The 20,776-nt window shown below is 48.9% G+C and overlaps 1 protein-coding gene across 1 annotated transcript in view; it reads right to left on the bottom strand.

Moving 5' to 3' along the window:
* Positions 1-2,146: 2,146 nt before the first annotated feature.
* Positions 2,147-20,776, bottom strand: part of LOC123351351 (guanylate-binding protein 1-like) — a 102,922-nt gene continuing 84,292 nt past the window's right edge. The window contains exons 10-11 of the mRNA XM_044990642.1: positions 10,441-11,361; positions 2,147-2,504 (exon numbers count right to left, since the gene is read on the bottom strand). Coding sequence (XP_044846577.1) covers positions 2,478-2,504; positions 10,441-11,361 — 948 coding nt within the window. The 3' untranslated portion in view covers positions 2,147-2,477. The remainder of the gene's footprint in view (positions 2,505-10,440; positions 11,362-20,776) is intronic.

Below are 20,776 nucleotides of genomic sequence, written 5' to 3'. Positions count from 1 at the left end.
CCCAGATGATGGCTACAGGTGATGATGAGGACGGTGATGGTGATGAGGAAAATAATGGCTAACATTTCAGGTTGTTCTGCAAGGGATGCTGTGAGTATATGGATGTCCAAATGTACATTCTGTACTACCTCTATCTGCCATGCTGGGTTAGAGTGTTTCTGACTTTGTTAAACGTATTATTAAACTATTGCAAATACAGAAGTGTTCCTAAAGTTTGTGTGCTGCAACTGTGCACATCGGTGTAATGGGCCTGATCCTGGGCTGTGTTCCCTGTAAGCTGCGTGCTTGGGCGGCCGCACAGGAGAGATTCAAGTACCGCCCAGCTGATTAGCAGAGCATGCACAGCCAGCAGCATGTGTTCAGGTGTCCCTCTCCCCACGTTGTTCCATCCTGCAGCTGCTTTCAGGACCTTACTAGCTGTGCAGAGTGGGGCGGGGAGAGGAAGATTCTGATGTCAGGGTGTCCTCCTCTTGCCCCTGTACCCCATCTCCTCAGAACAGAGCAGACTCAGAGCTGCTGTGGTCGAGGTCTGAACGGTGAATGGCTGAGTGCCTTTCTTAAAGAGACAAGTGCACTGTTTGAGATTTCCCCAGCAGCCAGGTCACAGTCTCTGTTTCACACTCTCTCTCCCTCTCGCTGTTCCCCTGCTCATGTACCCCATCTCTGCAGAGCAGAGGAGAGGTGTCACAGAGTCCCTGGGCGATGCTCTGGAACTGCTCCCCATAAAGCCAGGCAGGACTTTGGGGAGCCTCCTCTCCCTTGGAGCAGACTTGTTCAGGGCAAGAAGCTCACATGGCTTCACCTTCCTGGGTCTCTCCTTGGAGCATTCAGCATCTTCTGCCCCTCCGTGTGCTTTCCACAGTGAGCCTTCCCCAGCAGGGTCCTGGGGAAGATGGAGGGTCCCGCACCCCAACTTCGCAGTCAGAGGTGACTCTTAGCCAGCCAGTAACACAGAAGTTTATTAGATGACAGGAACACGGGCTAAAACACAGCTTGTAGGTACCGCGAACGGGACTCCTCAGCCGGGTCCATTTTGGGGGGCAGTGAGCCAGACCCCCACATCTGCACTTCACTCCTCGTCCCCAGCCAGCTCCAAACTGAAACCCCCTCCAGCCCCTCCTTTCTGGCCTTTGTCTCTTTCCCGGGACAGGAGGTCACCTGATCTCTTTGTTCACCTTTAGCTATTCCCTTGCAGGGTGAAGGGCCCCAGCCATTTGTTGCTAGGATACAAATTGTCAGCAATTTATGCACACTGGAGACTTAAGAAATGCATAGGGGAAACTGAGGCACCCCACAGTATTTAGAGGAAACATTAAGAACATTCCCACTTCATCACAAGAGGAGACAACAGGGCTCAGGAAAAAGCAGGAGAATTTTCAGTGACTGTCTTAAAGAGACAGTGCACGGCTTTCCCCAGGAGCCAACACACACACTGTCTCTGTGTCACACAAGCGCGCACGCGCACACATATACACACACACACTCTTTCACACTCACCTCCCAACACACACTTGTGTTATTCTTGTTATTCTTGTTATTACTTCTTGGTACTGCCTGCAATGCACATATATTCTCTGTAATTTTATTCTTTTAAGTGTGTTATTTTAGTGTTTTGACTGGTCTATGCATTTCATAATTTTTATTTCTCTTACACTCAAAGAATTAAACTTGAGTAGTGAGTTCTAAAATGCCTAACCTCTCCTGGCTGGACTCATTATCATTATGATAACTTTTTTAAAATACATGTTATATGTAGATTTTGTTGTTTCTACTGGTGGCGCACATCCGTACATACCTCAGTGCACATAACAAAATTTATTCTGCACATGGATGGAAAAAATTAGAGGGAACATTGATCCTGGGACAAGAACCTGTCAACCCTCAAAATGATAACAGGGAATTCTTAAGTAATCAATAAAATAAATACATGATTCATAAATTGGGCTGCAATACGAATGTAAAAGCTCTCCAGAGTCATGAGCAGCGAGCAACCGGCAAGGTGCAAGTCAGAGAGTGAGGAGACTCCCAGCCGGATCCCCAGCACTCAGGCAGCCGGGCCAGTGCTCAGCATCACCTCCTTGAAGTTGGGAACAAACCAGGCCAGACGCCAGCTTGATACCACCAGCCTGTCAGTGCTGCAGCTGGTGTCAGCTGTTAGTTCTTCATCCCTGTTTTTGCGCTGAGGAGAATAAACTGCAGAGGCGCTAACTCAGTGCTACAGAAAGTTTTAATCTTCACCAGCAAACCCCACTACACAGCAGATGGAACAGGAAAACTACCTTGTACATTGAACTCTAACAGGCCAGAGGAGGGTGTCACAGCAGATGGGCAAAGAGAGCACAGTGCAGAGCCCCCAAAGCCGGTCACTAGGCCCAGACTGGCTTCAGCAGTGGATTTTGTAAAGCTTGGGTGACCATCGTTCCCCCCGAATCATCTGAATGTTTCTTCAGTCCCCTCAGCGCGGGAGCCTGCCAGGCTCAGGATATTAAGCAACTGCTCTGCTGCTGTTGAAACAGAGCAAAAATCCATAGTGCTGTTAATCATAAACTGGTACATCCCACAGGCGACAAAGCCCCAGCAGTTCTCTCTGACCAGGTCTACGTGGACAGACATGGCTCAGACAGGGGCAGCTGGGGCAGGCCAGCCAGGCCCAGATTAGGAGGATGTTTTTTGTCACTCAGACCTCACCAAGGAGGGGGGCATTTTTCTGGCCTTTGGTGCTGATAGACCCTTGAATGGTGAGCCCCTCTGCAAGGCCCTTCTGAAGCCTTGGTACTTGAGAGATTTTAGTGACCAGCCTATTGCATCTCTCTAGCTAGTCTGCAACTCACTGAGGGTACCTGTGTCTGAAAGGAGCCATGTGGCCCCTTATTTTGGATGTCTCTGACAAATGAGAAGTTTTGTTTTCAGAGATTCACAGTAGCCACAAGTCTAACTGAAAGGAAAGGAGGGTGGGATAGAGGGTCAACGTATCTGAAAATCAGGCCCGAGTTGGGCATTCAGATATTGAAGCCCAGCTCAAAGGCCGTATTTTACAATATGGGCCACTGGCCGCAGGAAATCAAACCGCTCTGGCGGTTCACGGCTCTGAGCAGGGTTCTAGAGAACACAAGATTGCTGTATTTGGTAATGACTCACCTTAGCAAGCCGCACTCAGTGCTTAGACACCTTTGAGAAGACTGTGATAGATTATCAGGTTTCCATGTAAATTTGGCCAGCTCTGCTCCAGTGCCTCTGGACATTTACACTGTGTCTAGCTCTCCTCTATGGTGGGTCCTCTAATGGGTTTAACTATTTAGGATTCCAGATCTCACTGGACAGAGTAATTGATGACCCTGAACCTCTTCCCTCTACTCAAACCTCTTCCCTCTAATCAAACAAAGTTTGATACTTCAGGCTCTGAGCCATGGGCTCATGACTTCAGGGTTATCTTGGAAGAGACAAGGTACGCTTAGATATGCTCCAATACCCCATCAAAGTCTTGATATGTAATATCTGCTTACTAACCCTTGAGAAGAAACTTTGTATGGCAAAAGCCCAGCTGCTCAACCTTTTCAAATACATTACCACAAATGTGGGGAAGAATCTGCATCATCACTATGGTGTACATGGAGCCGTGCTTCAAACCCCATTGTTACAGAAATGGCAATTTCCTGCAGTTTTCTGGACACACCTCACAGAATTAATTTTCAGTATTTTAGGACATCATTGTATTAAAATGCAAATGTTTATGTGTGACTGCAGAATTGTAGGAAACTCCTCTAGGAGAGATAACTCATATAAACCTTGGGGTCAGGAGTGCTGGATGCTCCCTAGACGTGCCGGGGGGGGGGGCACCAGTCCCCGAACCATGGCCCTGCCCCTTTCCCTGTGAGGCCCCACCCTCGCTCTGTTTCTTCCCCTGAGGTTCCACCCCCTGCTCACTCCTCCCCGTCCCCTCTCCCCCATCGCTCGCCCTTAAGGCAGGTAAAGTGATGGGACCATGTCCCCCTGTTCCCCCCTGTTCCAGAGCCCTTAGTTAAAAGAGGTTTCCTAGGAAACACTTGAGAGGTGTGGAATGCAACTTACCCACCTCCAGACCTATTCTTTTGAAGCTACACCTTAAGGAGAAACCCGTTGTCTGGCTGATTACCTATTCACAGACACTTCCCCAGCAACTGTGTCACCCCCACCCCCCGCTCCTCAGGTATTTGGTTGCACAACCCGGGGAGGTAACTGGATTGCCATTGGACACTGGCAGGGACATCCACTCCCTCCTAACTGTCAGCTGTCCCATTTGCAGTTTGCCTCACAGAGTCCCTTACAGGCCTGGAGCTAACTGGGGGCTGAGGTGCAGCTGGTTTTCCCAGCCCTGCGCTGGGCCCAGTGGGCAGAGTGGGCAAAGTGACCCTGCTGGTCACATATGGCACATCACTTTCTCCCGCCCATCTCAGGGCTTCTGGGAGGTGGTTTCACTAGTGTGGGTCTAGGCTTGGGCCTGTTCCCTGTCCTCTGATGTTGAGAATATTTTGCTAGCTTGGCAGTTGGTAGTGTGGGAAGCTAAGATGTTTAGGTTTTTAGGATGGGTTAATTAGGCTTTGAGCTTTGTTTTGAGAAGTTGGCCTTGGCTAGTTCTATGAAGTTACAGCTGCGGGTGTGTTAAATTTGTTAACCAATTAGCAACTGCTTGCTTGCCTGCTTTAAGAGTATAAAGATGTATGCTGGAAATGAATAAAGAACTCTCTGCTTATGATCACATGGGTTGTCAGACTCTGTCCCTGCTCCTCTGCGATGCAACAAATGGTGACCCCGACGTGATTGAATGAGGACAGTGTTGGTGGCCTGAACTGAAAGGAGGAAAAGGAGGCGCACCTGAGTCTCAGTGTCGAGCGGCTAGGAGCCGCAGGGCGTCCGAAAAGAGGGGCGCACCTGAGCTCAGTGTTGAGCGGCGGCCGCAGGGCGTCCGAAAAGAAGGGCGCACCTGAGTTCAGTGTCGAGCGGCTAGGAGCCGCAGGGCGTCCGAAAAGAGGGGCGCACCTGAGCTCAGTGTCGAGCGGCAAGCCGCAGGGCGTCTGAAAAGGGAGGCACACCCCAGCCCAGAGGTGAGCAGTTAACATGGGAACCGCTGCATCAGCGGAAGAAAGGACGGTGCATGAATATTTGATGCGCATCGCGGAGCGGCAGGGAGAGAAGCTCCCCTCTGATAAGTTATCCCGTCTGCTGCGGTGGGGACGGAGAAGGGGACTTTCTGTTCAACCAAGTACAATTTTTGATAAAACTGTTTGGGAGCGGCTAGGCTCCGAGCTTTGGAAGTCGGTGGCTCGGGGCGATAAGGAGGCCTTCTCCCTGAGTCCAGTATGGAATAAGGCGAAGGAGATAGTAGAAACTCTCGCGGCCGAGGCAGGAGTGCAGGCGGCCCTTTCTGAGCTTTGCCGCCCAACGCCCGGAATGCCTTCTGTGTTGCCGGTTGGAGCCAGAGAGTTTTTCGGTGGTGAGGACATGGTGATACCTTTGGCTTCCAACCCCTACCCTATGGATGATGTTGCCCCTGCTACGGCCCCACTACCCTCCAATGTGGCTATCGGCCCCGACATGATTGATCCTGCTACGGTCCCGTTACCCCCCGATACGCCCGAGCCTATGGAGACAGCCTTGCCGTATGCACCCCCTCCAAAGCCATGCCGTGTCCACGGGGCCTGGGGGTGCCACGATTGCGGGGGGACAGAGGAGGCTCGGGTGGAACATGTGCCATCGAACCCATATCCCGATTTGACTACGTTTACTCAGTTTGCTCAGTCTGATGCCTTCTATAAGGAGATGGAGCGCCAGGGTCGACAGCTGCAGCATATATGTGACAAGTTGGACCGATTGGAAGGTCTTCCACCTGGATCATCGCGATCGCATCTTCACAAGTGCTTTCATTCGACTCGCCCCCCCGCCCCGCCTGGCCCCGGGGACCCTCCAACTGGAGACCCTCCGGATCCGGTACAGCGCTGGCATGGGGTTTTAAGAGAAGCCATCCATGAAGGTCTAACACCTGAGGCCTTTCCGGTGATTACGCCAGACCCTCAACATCCTAATCATAGACGGTGGGCCCCTTTGGACTGGAAGTTGATCCGTGAGGCACAGAAATCGATCATGGCTTATGGACTAGATAATCCGTATGTACAGTCTATCATTGAACAGGTATTTGTTGGCCAAGCAATGTGTCCGTACGATGCGATTAAGCTAGCTGATATGCTTCTTACACCTACACAGAAACTGTTGTGGAAAGATGATTGGGCTAAGAGAGTTGACTTGGCTCTTGTCCGCAATTTGGATTTACCGGATGATGATCCTCGGCGCCTGGCCACTGCTGATATGTTTTTGGGAGCCGGTCGCTTTGTTGACCCGCACTTGCAAGCTCGCCTTGAGCCCCGGATCCTGCAGCAATCACAGGAACTAGCTTTGGCTGCCTTTAAAGCGGTGCCCCAGATGGGAAAGCCGGTCCCTCCCTATGCTAAAATTACACAAGGCCCATCGGAACCGTATTCCACCTTTTTGGATCGCCTTCGAGAGGCTATTGATAGATCTCCTAATCTGACGCCAGAGGCCAGAACTGCAGTTGGACTTGATCTCGCAACCCAGAATGCAAATCCCACTTGCCGCCGTATATTAGCCACCTTGCCCAAGACTGCGACCCTGATGGAAATGATTGAGGCATGTGGTAGGGCCACTATGCTTGAGGAGACGGATAAGGCAGCGATTCATGCTAAGGCACAGGCCTCTGCACTGGCCGTGGCGTTACAACCCCTGCTCGGGCGACAGCGGGGGGCTAGAAGACCGACCCGGCCAGCCGGCCCCTGTTTTGGTTGTGGAAAACCCGGGCATTTCCGGCGGGACTGCCCTATACAAAATGGGCAGCAGGCCTCTGATGTGTTACCTGAAGCTGCAACTGGCGCTTGCACACGATGTGATAAGTTTGGACATCGCGCCGCCGACTGTTGGGCGCGTTACACGAAGGATGGAACACCGCTGCCGGGAAACGGATCACGGAGCGCCCCTCGGAGGAGCGCGACGACACAAGTGCCTCCACCCGCCAACCCGGCTGCCTGGAACACCTCCCCGGAGCAACCCGTGGCAGTGCCGGAGTGGACTTGGCCACAGCGACAGATGTAGTTTTAGAGACTGATGAGGTTCAAGTTCTTCCTTCCAACATCGATGGTCCATTAGGATTTGGACTGAGTGCCCTTTTGATTGGCCGTTCGTCAACATCGAAACAAGGTATTTTTGTTTTGCCTGGCCTTATTGATGCCGACCATACGGGGAATATTGGGATAATGGTACGCGCCCTTTGTCCCCCTGTGACTATAACTGCTGGTACACGTCTTGCTCAGTTAATACCTTTCAAGGGATGTGTGCCCCGATCGACCCCAATTGACCGCGGGTCTCGAGGGTTTGGATCCACTGGCCCTCCCCAAACTGCCTTTGCTATGGACAAGCCCACCCGAACTGCTCGGCTTCAGGGATCCGATGGGCGGCAAATCACTCAGGAAGCTTTTATTGGGGATGCAATGCAGAGTGGGGTAACTGGGGCACCTGGGACGACAGAGGTAGAAGATACTGTGTTTACCTTGGAATCAGAGCACACTGAAGCGGTTGCAGCTGAGGCCCCCATGCAGAATGATGTAGGAGATGCGCCATCTAACCTAGTATCAGAATGCCCAGGGGCAGTTGTAAATGGGGCCCCTCTACAGAGCGACATGTGTCCTCAAGAACTGCCTGTGTGTGGAAAGGGAGACGAAGAGGAGCAAGGGAATTTAGCTGTGCAGCTGGCAGATACTGGCTCACCCATTTTTAGTATTGAAAGCTCTGGGGCTCAAAAAACATTTGTGCCTGTTACAGCTGCAGCAATTGAAGAACAAATCATTGCAGAAACTGTAACATCTATGGAAACCTCAGCTGAAACTTTAAAGCCTTTAGAAGCAGTGCCTGGAAAACTATTTCCTGAACTAGTCCAAGATATTACCACTGCTCATTCGGGATTTGAGGCTGCAAACAGTAGCAGTGAAGAAATTGCAACTGTGTTAGTATCAGAGATGTCTGCTGCAGTGGTGGATGGAATGTCTGAAAGAGCCACACGATGTACACAACCTGGGCCCCTGGAGGAAAGTTGCTTGTTTGCTATGCCAGGATTTTTTTTGTTTGATCCTCCCTGAATGATTTAATTGATTGAGATAATTTTTGCTTTGCCTGAATGTATAGGATGATGTCCTGATAATTTCCCCCGTAGAACTTGAACCACGATGGTGGTGGAACAGGAGAAAAAACACTCACATCATTGATATTGCCAGTGTCTAGAAATTCCTGACTAAAAAGACATTGAGAACTGACCCTGGTAAAGAAGCAAAGAATTGCACACTGGCAGGAAAAAATTTGGGACTCCTGCTAAAAACTGTGGTATTGATTGGATTTTGGGGTTTATTTTGCAGGCTGCGCCCTGTGTTGTGGAATTTTTTTTTAGCATGTATTGCCCTCCCTAATTGGATTGTAAATTATATTACCCCTCCCCATTACTAACCCCTGTTTTTTAGAGCCTATTTGTTTTTTGTTTTTAAAGTCTGAGAAAGCTCGGCCTAAAGGTTTGTTGAGTATTCTTAAAGCGGGGAGTTGTAGGCATAAATCTAGGACATTTGGGAGAATGGCTTTGAATTTATGTGACCCAAAATACCTTTATGTAAAGTGCTTTGGATCGGGCCCAGGCAGGCACGCAATAGATAGAGAACTTGAAGAAGAAAAAAGGATCGGGCCCAGGCGGTGGGCAATAGACAACAAGCTTGGAATACTGGTTGATAACCTTGAGGGTGTAGTTGATAGAAAAGGTAATTAACTACTAGCGAGTAATGTTAGGCAGAGTACAAAGTTAACTCTGTGGTTGCTGGAGGGAATAGCAGTTGAATTTAGAAGTAAGTTAGGATGCAATTGTATTACTGTAAATGATTTAATTGATGATGTAATTTTTCTTTTTTTTTGCCTGATGGTACTAAGGGTATTTGTATATTGTATGTAATGATTGATTGCCCAGTAGGGGTAGTTTTGTTTTGTTTTTTAGATATTAAGAAAATTGGTGTTAGCTGCATAGCATTTTATGTACCATGCATTTATTTACAGAGTTAAATTTATGTTATGTGTTTTTTGTTTTGTTTTGTGGTGTTTGTTTGTTTTTTTTGTTTTTTTGTTTTTTTTCTTTTCTGGCCAGAATTGTCTTTTGCGTTTTATGTGGTTTATGTTGTGTTTTTTCTAGGACCCCCCCTCCCTCAGTGTCAGTTTGATCGCCTGACATCTGAGGGATATTTGGTAATAGAAGGTTGCCACAAGTTGGTGTGCAATAGAGAAGGGGGGAATCCTGTAGAATTTACACCATTTATTTGTTGTGCTTTGTTTTTGTTTGGTGTTGTTGGGGTTATGTTAAGAATTGCATGGTTATATAGGTTGGCTTTATAAAGTTTTAATTTTGGTTTGTGATAGATTGTGGTGTTATGTTGTTATAAGTTGGAAATGTTTTGCTAATGTTTTTATTCCTTTTTTTTCCCCCTCCTTTTTGATTTTGGGTGGAGGGGGGAGGTGTTGAGAATATTTTGCTAGCTTGGCAGTTGGTAGTGTGGGAAGCTAAGATGTTTAGGTTTTTAGGATGGGTTAATTAGGCTTTGAGCTTTGTTTTGAGAAGTTGGCCTTGGCTAGTTCTATGAAGTTACAGCTGCGGGTGTGTTAAATTTGTTAACCAATTAGCAACTGCTTGCTTGCCTGCTTTAAGAGTATAAAGATGTATGCTGGAAATGAATAAAGTACTCTCTGCTTATGATCACATGGGTTGTCAGACTCTGTCCCTGCTCCTCTGCGATGCAACACTCTGATCCCATTCACTTCCTATTAGGCTTTCTATCAGACCCAGGCCGACTATCTGCATAATGGTTGGCCCATGTCCCAGCTATGCCTGCCTCTTTGGGAATTTTGTCTATTACCAGGATTCCACGTGTGGGTGGAGGGAAGCATTTAGATAATTGTTCTAAACACATTAATTCATAGGCCTCATGGACCATGGAAACCCTCTATCTCCATCTCCTTAAATAATCCCTAATTTGGGTTGAAACCTCAGCACAGGTCATGTTCCTGTTTTTCTGAACTCCCCAAGAACTTCTCCTAGATGCTTCAGGGGTCACTTAAAACTTTTGTGACAAACTTTGTTCACATCACTCATAATATCTGCAACCCTCCCTTCCCATAAGGCTAAAAAGTCACAGGCCTCTGTTGCAGACAGTTGTGGAGCCGGGGACATGGCATGGTACCTTTTTCCCACCTCATTCAATTCACACCCCATCTCAAAAACATGACAGCCAGGTCATACCCCTCCCTAAAGTGAGGAAGAAATTTGGAATCTTTGCCACCCACTGGGACAGGTACCTAAGGAGTGGCTTCACCTACCTTCTTCTCGTTTTCTTCTTTCTCGTGCTGGCGCTGCTTCTCCTTTTCTTCTATCTCATGCAGGCGCTGCTTCTCCTTTTCTTCTATCTCATGCAGGCGCTGCTTCTCCTTTTCTTTTCTCTCATGCTGGCGCTGCTTCTCCTTTTCTTCTATCTCTCGCTGGCGCTCCTCGTACTGGCGCTGTTTCTCCTTTTCTTCTCTCTCTTGCTGGCGCTGCTTCTCCTTTTCTTCTATCTCTCGCTGGCACTGCTTCTCCTTTTCTTCTATCTCTCGCTGGCGCTCCTCGTGCTGGCGCTGCTTCTCGTTTTCTTCTTTCTCGTGCTGGCGCTGCTTTTCCTTTTCTTCTATCTCTCGCTGGCGCTCCTCATGCTGGCGCTGCTTCTCCTTTTCTTCTCTCTCTCGCTGGCGCTGCTTCTCCTTTTCTTCTCTCTCTCGCTGGCGCTCCTCGTACTGGCGCTGTTTCTCCTTTTCTTCTCTCTCTTGCTGGCGCTCCTCGTGCTGGCGCTGCTTCTCGTTTTCTTCTTTCTCGTGCTGGCGCTGCTTTTCCTTTTCTTCTATCTCTCGCTGGCGCTCCTCATGCTGGCGCTGCTTCTCCTTTTCTTCTCTCTCTCGCTGGCACTGCTTCTCCTTTTCTTCTATCTCTCGCTGGCGCTCCTCGTGCTGGCGCTGCTTCTCCTTTTCTTCTCTCTCTCGCTGGCGCTGCTTCTCCTTTTCTTCTCTCTCTCGCTGGTGCTGCTTTTCCTTTTCTTCTCTCTCTCGTTGGCGCTCCTCATGCTGGCGCTGCTTCTCGTTTTCTTCTTTCTCGTGCTGGCGCTGCTTTTCCTTTTCTTCTCTCTCTCGTTGGCGCTCCTCATGCTGGCGCTGCTTCTCCTTTTCTTCTCTCTCGTGCTGGCGCTGCTTCTCCTTTTCTTCTCTCTCTCGCTGGCGCTCCTCGTGCTGGCGCTGCTTCTCCTTTTCTTCTCTCTCATGCTGGCGCTGCTTCTCCTTTTCTTCTATCTCTTGCTGGTGAGATGTAAACACAGTTGTAAACACAGGAGTTAACTTCAAAATGACAGCAGTTTCCTTCTCATTCAACACTGCTGCCACCATGTAATGATCTCTCAGTTCATTAAACAAACCAGTGAATGAGAAAGGAATAAAACTTTTAATAAAAGAAACTAGAGACCTTCTGTGGTGAACCTCTGAGCACAGGTACACTTGGAATCTGGAATCTCGACCCCAGATTCCAAGGCACATCTGTAAATCCCTATATTCATAATACCGTCCCTTATGCACTCTAAATTATATTCTTCCACAAACATATCTCTAGAGTGAGTGATTGTACAAGACACCGTGTCATCAAACTTGTAATTGTTACACAAAATGGTTACTTACCTCTACAGTAACAACTGTTCTTCAAGAGGTGTTGTGCACATATACATTCCATTGCAGGTGTGTGCACACCCAATGCACTCGAGTTAGAGACCTTTGCCAGCAGTACCAATAGGTGGTGCATGCTCCTCATCTCTTCTCTTGCCCAGATGAGACAAAAACGGTGTGGGTCCACTGCCTCCCTCTCCATTCCTTTGCACTGCTGTAGGCAATGTCCAAAGCAGTGGGGAAAGTGGGAGGGTCATAGAATGTGTATGTGCACAGGACATCTCAAAAACAACAGTTACAGTACAGGTAAGTAACCTGTTTTTCTCCTTGGAGTGACTGTGCACATATACATTCCATGCTAGGTGATTCAACAGTAGTTCCTCTACAGGTGAAGGGACTTTGGATTATTTAAAAAGAGATTGTAACACTAGCTTGAATTGCCCCGAGAGGCTTGAGTGACAGCGTAACGAGTGGAAAAGGTATGCACAGATGACCACGTCACTGCCTTGCGTATATCAGCTATTGGAACATTGCTCAGAGAAGCCGATGAAGTGGAGCAAGCCCTGGTGGAGTGAGCCATTATTCTCTGTGGAGGAGAGACTTTCACAAGATTGCAGCAGAGCTTCATGCTATCAGAAATCCAGTCTGAGAGTCACTGAGATGACACTGATTGACCTTTGATTCACTCAGAATAGGCTACAAAATGCTTGTGGGAGGTCCTGAAGGATCTGTTGAGGTCCAAGTAGAATGACAGGGGTCTACAAACATCCAAAGTCTGAAGTTTTTCCTCAGCTTTAGACACAAGGGGGAGTGGGATTGGGGGAAAAACACTGGGAGATGAATTGTTTGGTTAGATGGAAGGCTGACACTACCTTAGCTATAAACTTAGGCTGTGCCTGAAGGGAAACCTTGTCCTTAGGGAAGATTGTGAAAGGAGGGTCAGCCAAGAGGGCCTGAAGTTCAGAAACTCTCCTTATAGAATTGATGACCACCACAAAGGCCATTTTCATAGACAATAGAGGTCATGACTTTGGAGGGGACTAGATTTAATCCCATACAGATACAGGAGCAGACACAGAGGGTAAAATGGAGATGGAAATGGAGCATGTCCCTGTAGCAGGGTGAACCCCTGCTCCGGCCCTGAAGGGATTAAAAACAGCCCTGGGAAGGGGCCAAGGCTTGAGAAGACAGCCTTTAATCTGGGCTGATTGAGGAAGTGGCTGCAGGTGAGGCCACGCCCCAAACTGAGCCACAGCTGGCCCCTATAAAAGGCCAGGGAGGCCAGAGGCCCAGACAGTCTCTCTCTGTCTTCAGAGAGAGAAGGGCCTGGCTGCAGGGGGCTAGAGACAATGTACCTAGGGTGAAGCAGGGCTGGGGAAAGGCTGAGGAGCTGGGGAAGCTCCAGCCTGGAAAACCCCAGGCTGCGGCCTAGCACAGGGCAAAAGGTACTGAGGGTTGCAGAGGGCAGCCCAGGGGTAGGCCAAGGCAGCAGGTCCAAACCCTCTTTGCCAGTGATGAGTGGCTGATACTGCAGTCTGCCCCAGAGTGTGGGGCTAGACAATGACTGGCAGTAGCCCTATACTGAGGCAAGGTGGGAATAGAGGGTGGGGGTTCCCTGAGGGGGGGAGACCCTTAAAGAAAGGGGTTACTGCTAGGGGGCAGCACCCCATGTAAAAGGGCACCGGGTCCAGGGAGGGACACGGGGGCCAGAGGACAGGCGGATCACCCACATGCAGAGGGCGCTTCAGCGCTGGAATAGAGCTAATTCCCGGAGTCACCAGCAGGAGGCGCCGCAGGGGTGAGTCCGACCCATTTACAGTCCCTCACCTGGACAGATCAAACAACTCTCGTGCCTATCTGTGACAGGGAAAACAGCCCTGAATGTGGCATGTTGACAAATCCTGGGGAATTTATCAAAGTAAAATCTCCCAGAAAACTATCAAACTGTAATAACTAACAAACTAAATTATTGAACATGAACTCACTGTATACCCCGAAACTATGGGAGGTTGCCTAAGTGAAGGAAAAGCCATGGGGAGCACCAACTGCCACCATGGGCAGTGAGAGGGAGTCGGCAGAGAGCACAAGGAGAGAGGGGTGCAGGTGCTGCCTGCTTGTACTGCTGGCTAGTCTCTGAAGCCAGTGCTCTGGGTGCACATACACTTGCAGTGGAATGTATATGCAACAGTCACTGGAAAAAGAATCTTATTCACAAGACTCAGTTTTCAAGGAGAACTTTGTTTATTCTGGGAATCCAAATATTTTTCCTTAGGAGCTTTTTGCAGAATCACTTGTTTGAACTGATTTTAGCTCCTCACAACATATTGTATCTGCTATGGGATTCGATATGCTGTATTAATTTGTTTACAGAGTAGATATATTTGCCAAAATTGCTGAAATCCACTCCACAACCCTCATTTTGGGTTTTCACAGCTTGAACAATATCTGAAAAGCTCTCGGGATCATACTCTGGTTTGCGTATATCTCTTATGTATTCTTCCATAGTAAAGGTTTCCTGGATTAATAGTTGGCATCAACATTCACTTTCCCAGGATGACATTTGATGGTGAAGCTGAAACCTGAGAGCTCTGAAACCATCAATGATGAGAAGCATTTAGTTTAGTGTCAGAGGGGTAGCCGTGTTAGTCTGGATCTGTAAAAGCAGCAAAGAATCCTGTGGCACCTTATAGACTAACAGACGTTTTGCAGCATGAGCTTTCGTGGGTGAAGTGGGTATTCACCCACGAAAGCTCATGCTGCAAAATGTCTGTTAGTCTATAAGGTGCCACAGGATTCTTTGCTGCTTTTACATTTAGTTTAGTGAATGTCATCACATATGTTAGTGGGTTATTATCTCTACAGACTGTAAATGAAGGTTCATAGAAGAGGTAATCTCTGAACTGTTATGTTAAGGCCCACTTCAGAGCCAGAAACTTTCCCAGACTATAAGTGGTAGTTCTCTGCAGGTGTCAACATTCTGGCTCCACAGGCAATTGCATCTTGATGCTGGTACAGGACTACTCTCAGGCTCTCTTTTCAGGTAACCATAGAATATCAGGGTTGGAAGGGACCTCAGGAGATCATCTAGTCCAACCCCCTGCTCAAAGGGGGACCAATCCCCAACTAAATCCCCAAATAGCCTCCTCAAGGATTGAGCTCACAACTCTGGGTTTAGCAGGCCAATGCTCAAGCCACTGAGCTATCCCTGTGCCCCCCCCCCCATATGCAAGGTGAATCATTTCTGTAAATCTGGATAGGCCATGATTGGAGGATTGGACAGTGTAAAGGAATGCTAAACTGTATTATACTGTTTAGCCACTAGGGGGTGATCTGTGTAAGATACCTCACCTGAGCCCACAACATCCCGACCTAACAGTGAATTAAAGCGCCTTAAAGGGATAGCTCATTGGTTTGAGCATTGGCCTGCTAAACCCATGGATGCGAGTTCAATCCTTGAGGGGGCTATTTGGGGATTTAGGTGAGGATTGGTCCTGCTTTGAGCAGGGGGTTGGACTAGATGACCTCCTAAAGTCCCTTGCCAACCCTGATATTCTATGAAAGAGAACACATCTCTTGTATCTCTCTGGGGTGGAGGCTCTGTAACCAGGCCATATCCTGTACTTGACACGGTATCAGAAGTGAAGGCAGCTTAGGTAATGCCAGAGGAGAACAGAAACAAAAGAAAAATAGCAACAAAAGTTGCAAAGAGAAAAAAACAAAGATTGCAGGATTTCATCAACATGCCACTCTTCAGTGCCCCAGAGAATTTCAGCTTTGACAGCCCTTCAGAATGGAAAGATGTAGGTCTTGAGGCAGAGATGACCCATAGCTGCCAAAAGTGGGTGGGAACACAAGTAAGGGCAGAGTGAGGACAATGGCTTCAGCAGATGTTACTGAGCGTGCTCAGTCCATGTGAGCCTGCTCAGTACAAGTCAAGCAGTTAAATCTAGGTGGGAGCACGTGACCCCTTGTGCAACATTTATCAATGTTGATAAATGCAAATAATGCACATTAGAAAACATAATCCCAACTATACATACACAGTGATGGGGTTTAATTAGCTGTTTCCACTCAAGAAAGAGAGCTTGGTGTCATTGTGGCTAGTTCTCTGAAAACATCCACTCTGGGTTTGACTACACTTGCAGGTGTGCAGCGCTGGGAGTTACAGCTATCTTCGTACAGCTGGATAGGGAAAGCGCTGCAGTATGGCCACATTTGCAGCGGTGTTGGGAGTGGTGCATTATGGGCAGCTATCCCACAGAGCACCTCGTCCCATTTTGGCGCCGTGGGTTGTGGGAAGGGGGCGGAGGGTGTGGATCATTCTGCTTCCTGTCCCAACGCCCCGTGATGCATCGCTTCACATCCCAGCAATCCCTATTTTTCCATCCACGTTTGGCGCCATCTGGACTCTTTCAACAGTTTCTGTGCAGCGCGATTTCTGTGGGAAATGGAGCCTGAACTGCTGAGGAATATGCTGACGAGTCTTGCCAGCACATCACATTTGGCAGTTGAGCTATTCCTTAAGATCCAAAGTGATGAGGAGTCCGACAATGATAGTGAGTCGCCTGATGCGTATGACACTAAATTGCTTCTGGCATTCACGGAACTGCTCAGCACTGTGGAACACTGCTTTTGGGCTCGGGAAACAAGCACTGAGTGGTGGGATCACATCGTCATGGAAGTCTGGGATGACGAGCAGTGGCTGCAGAACTTTCGGATGAGAAAAGCCACTTTCATGGGACTGTGTGAGGAGCTCGCCCCCACCCTGCGGCGCAAGGACACAAGATTGAGAGCTGCCCTGATGGTGGAGAAGCGGGTGGCTATTGCAATCTGGAAGCTGGCAACTCCATACAGCTACCGATCGGTCGGGAACCAGTTTGGGGTGGGAAAGTCGACCGTTGGAATCGTGTTGATGCAAGTTTGCAGGGCCATTAATCACATCCTGCTAAGAAGAACCGTGACTCTGGGGAACGTGCAGGACATTGTGGATGGCTTTGCACAAATGGGTTTCCCTAACTGTGGAGGGGCGATAGATGGGATGCATATTCCTATTCTGGCACCACCCCACCTAGCATCCGAGTACATTAATCGCAAGGGGTATTAATAGTTTGTGGATCACCGTGGGTGTTTCATTGACATTAACACAGGTTGGCCTGGAAAGGTGCATGATGCACACATCTTTTGGAACACTGGCCTGTTCAGGAAGCTGCAGGCAGGGACTTTTTTCCCAGACAGGAAGATCACAGTAGGGGACGTCGAAATGCCCATTGTGATCCTTGGAGACCCTGCTTATCCGTTAATGCCTTGGCTCAAGAAACCCTATACAGGGAAGCTTGACAGGAGCAAGGACCAGTTCAACTACAGGCTGAGCCGGTGCCGAATGACTGTGGAGTGTGCTTTTGTCCGTTTAAAGGGGCATTGGCGATCTCTGTATGGGAAGCTAGACTTGGGGAAAAGTAGCATCCCCGCAGTTATATCCGCGTGCTGTACCCTCCATAATATTTGTGAAGGGAAGGGTGAAAGATTTAGTCAGGCATGGACCTCTGAGGTTCAACGCCTGGAGGCTGAATTTGCACAGCCAGAGAGCAGGGCTACTAGAGAGGCCCAGCACAGGGCTGCAAGGATTAGGGATGCCTTGAGGGAGGAATTTGAGGCTGAAAACCAACAGTAATGTTTGGTGCCTTGCACGGGAGTGAAGTGCAGTGGTTACAATGTTAGTAGGAATCTGTTTTTCCTAAGCTGATTTGCAGTGCCTGTTTCTTTCCTTGGCTAAGGTATCTTTGACTTTCTGCAATAATAAAGACTGTTTTCAAAGCCAAGAATTCATTTATTGAAAAGAAAAATAACTTTATTGACAGACACACAACATTTTGGGAACCTAATAGGGCAGGGGGGTGGGGAACTGTACAGTCACAGGTTTGAATATGTCCTGTCTGGAGTGCTGTGCAATGACTGCTGCATTTCCGGATGCCTATTCTGCATGGTGATGGGGGTTGAGTGCAGAGGGTAAGGGTCGTAGTTCTCAGGGCTGGTTGGTGAACGTACAGGTGTTGGAGGCAGCTGGTGGTGGTAAGAACCTGGATGCTGGGGAAGGGGGTTTTGAGCTGACATTGGGGCACAAGGGAAAGAGCTTTGGGACGGGGGAGTGGGTGGAGGCGGCGTGGTAGTGCTCTGCCTGCATGGCTACAAGCGCCTGGATAGAGTCTGCTTGGTGCGCCAGGATGCTTATCAGCTGCTTTGTGCTTTTCTTCCTGTCCACTGCGTTTTTCCGGCGGATCCTGCTTTCCCTTTCCCTCCAGTCCTGCACTTTTTGATTCTCTCTGGGAGAGTGATTCATAACTGCTTACAGCAGGTCTTCTTTGCTTTTTCGCGGCTTCTTCCGGAGGTTTTGGAGTCTTTGAGCTGTTGATAACACGGGCAGACGAGATCTCAAGGTTGCTTGTGGAAAGGCAAAAAAGGCAACACTTAACAGAGGCAGCATTGTTTATATCAGACAGTTATTCCCACACAGTGAAGGAGTAACATTCTTCACAATAGCATAATTTTCCCATACCAAAGAGAGCGCACATAACCCAGAGGAGACCCAAAATGGTGAGTAAGGGGGATTGATTTCTTCAGGGCTGTATTGTCCTCGGGGTTTCTGTGCATTGGGGAAAGCAAATAGCTGCAGGGGTACCTACACTGAACACTCTCCCAACATTTTCCACAGGAGTTGATCCTGGAAGATATCTCGCTGCTGCAGGTCACCTGGGAAGCGCGGGAGGGTCTTCTACAGCAATGCGGATTCCGCCCTGGCCCTTATGCAGCTTGCCTGTGTGCAGCAATGGTCCCCCCACCCCTCGTGGCACAGTGGCGCGGACGCGTTAGCCTGACTGGGACAAGGACCACAGTGGCTCTCCCCATAAACTTGCGCAAGTGCATTGCCCACGCTCTGGCTGAAACTTTTGAAGAGATTACCGAGGCCAATTACCGGGACGTGATAGACCACATCAAAGGGCTATTCCACATCTAGGCATGCATGCATGCAGCCCTAACCCCCGCTCCTCTCCCGAAAAATTTCCATCCTGAAAATAAAAGCCGCTTACCAGGAACCCGCTCCTCTGTTTGTCCTCCACCAAGTACCGGCTGCTGCGACTGGCTACCTTCCTCCTGGCTTGAGAAGAGCTCCTGGCGGCATGCCTCCTGGGACTCCGGGGTGTCTCACCCCACCCCAGTACCCTCACTCTCGGTTTCCTCCTCCTCGGCCTCCCCCGTCCCGCTCTGAAGTGTCCATCGTGGTCGTCAGATTGGCAGTGGGGTCACCCCCAAGTATCGCGTCCAGCTCCTTGTAAAAATGGCAGGTCGTGGGGGCAGCGCCGGAGCGGTGGTTTTCCTCGCGGGCTTTGCAATAGGCACTCCGCAGCTCCTTCACTTTAACCCTGCACTGCAGCGCATCCCGGTCATGGCCTCTTTCCAGCATGGCCCTTGATATCTGCCCATAGGTATCGTAATTCCTACGGCTTGAGCACAGCTGGGACTGCACAGCTTCCTCCCCCCAAACACTGATGAGGTCCAGCAACTCGCCATTGCTCCATGCTGGGGCTCGTTTGGCGCGTGGAGGCATGGTCACCTGGAAAGATTCACTGATTACTCAGCCAGGTGTGGAGTGCAAACAGGAAGGGGATTTTTAAAATTCCCAGGGCATTTAAGGGGCGGGTCACCTGAGGCCAGGGCAGTAGAGTGCAAACTGATGAGCAGAGTGGATGAACAGGTATATTGGGATACCTCCGAATACCTCTGGAGGCCAATAACAGCGCTTTTGGTGGCCACACTGGCGGAGCAGCGCTGCATCACCAGCGCTGCAGTCGTTATTCCCCAGGCCAAGGTGGAGTACAGCCAGCGCTGTAGCCAAGGAGATGCAGCGCTGTATGTGCCTTGCAAGTGTGGACGGTGAGGGAGTTGCAGCGCTGTAAAGCCACCACCAGCGCAGCAACTCTCCAGTGTAGCCAAGGCCTCAATGTGCAGCAGCAGTTAAAAAAGCGAACAGAATGTTGGGAATCATTAAGAAAGGGATAGATAATGAGACAGAAAATCTAATATTGCCTCTATATAAAGCCATGGTACACCCACATCTTGAATACTGCGTGCAGATGTGGTCACCCCATCTCAAAAAAATACATTGGACTTGGAAAAGGTTCAGAAAAGGGCAACAAAAATTATTAGGGGTATGGAACAGCTGCTGTATGAGGAAAGTTTGATAAGACTGGGACTTTTCAGCTTGGAAAATAGATTACTAAGGGGGTATATGATAGAGGTCTATAAAATCATGACTGATGTGGAGAAAGTAAATAAGGAAGTGTTATTTACTCCTTCCCATAATACAAGAACTAGGGGCCACCAAATGAAATTAATAGGCAGCAGGTTTAAAACAAACAAAATGAAGTATTTTTTCACACAACGCATAGTCAACCTGTGGAACTCCTTGCCAGAGGATGTTGTGAAGGCCAAGACTATAACAAGGTTCAAAAAAGAACTAGATAAATTAATGGAGAATAGGTCCACAATGGCTATTAGCCAGGATGGGCAGGGATGGTGTCCCTAGCCTCTGTTTGCCAGAAGCTGGGAATGGGCAACAGGGGATGGATCACTTGATTATTCCCTGTTCTGTTCATTCCCTCTGGGGGCACCTGGCACTGGCCACTGTCGGAGGACAGGATACTGGGCTAGATGGACCTTTGGTCTGACCCAGTATGGTAGTTCTTATATTCTTATGCACATGTTACCTCTGTTTGCATGAACAATGAAAGAAAACAGACGTAAGGAAGCAGGTTAGCAGTGGACAAAGCATAAACTCATCAGTGGCCTTGTAAATAACATGTAGTTAGTAGATAAAGAAATAGTAAGGAGAATAATCTATGATAAGGCTGCAGCTTTGCTCACTAGCACATTTTGCAGCTCGTGGACAGTTTCAGGTTACGAAGATTAGTAGACTAATTAT

This window comes from Mauremys mutica, chromosome 17 (genome assembly GCF_020497125.1).
Source record: "Mauremys mutica isolate MM-2020 ecotype Southern chromosome 17, ASM2049712v1, whole genome shotgun sequence".
Lineage (NCBI taxonomy): Eukaryota > Metazoa > Chordata > Testudines > Geoemydidae > Mauremys > Mauremys mutica.
The sequence above is the reverse complement of the archived record's forward strand: the minus strand, read 5'-3'. Positions and strand labels throughout refer to the sequence as shown.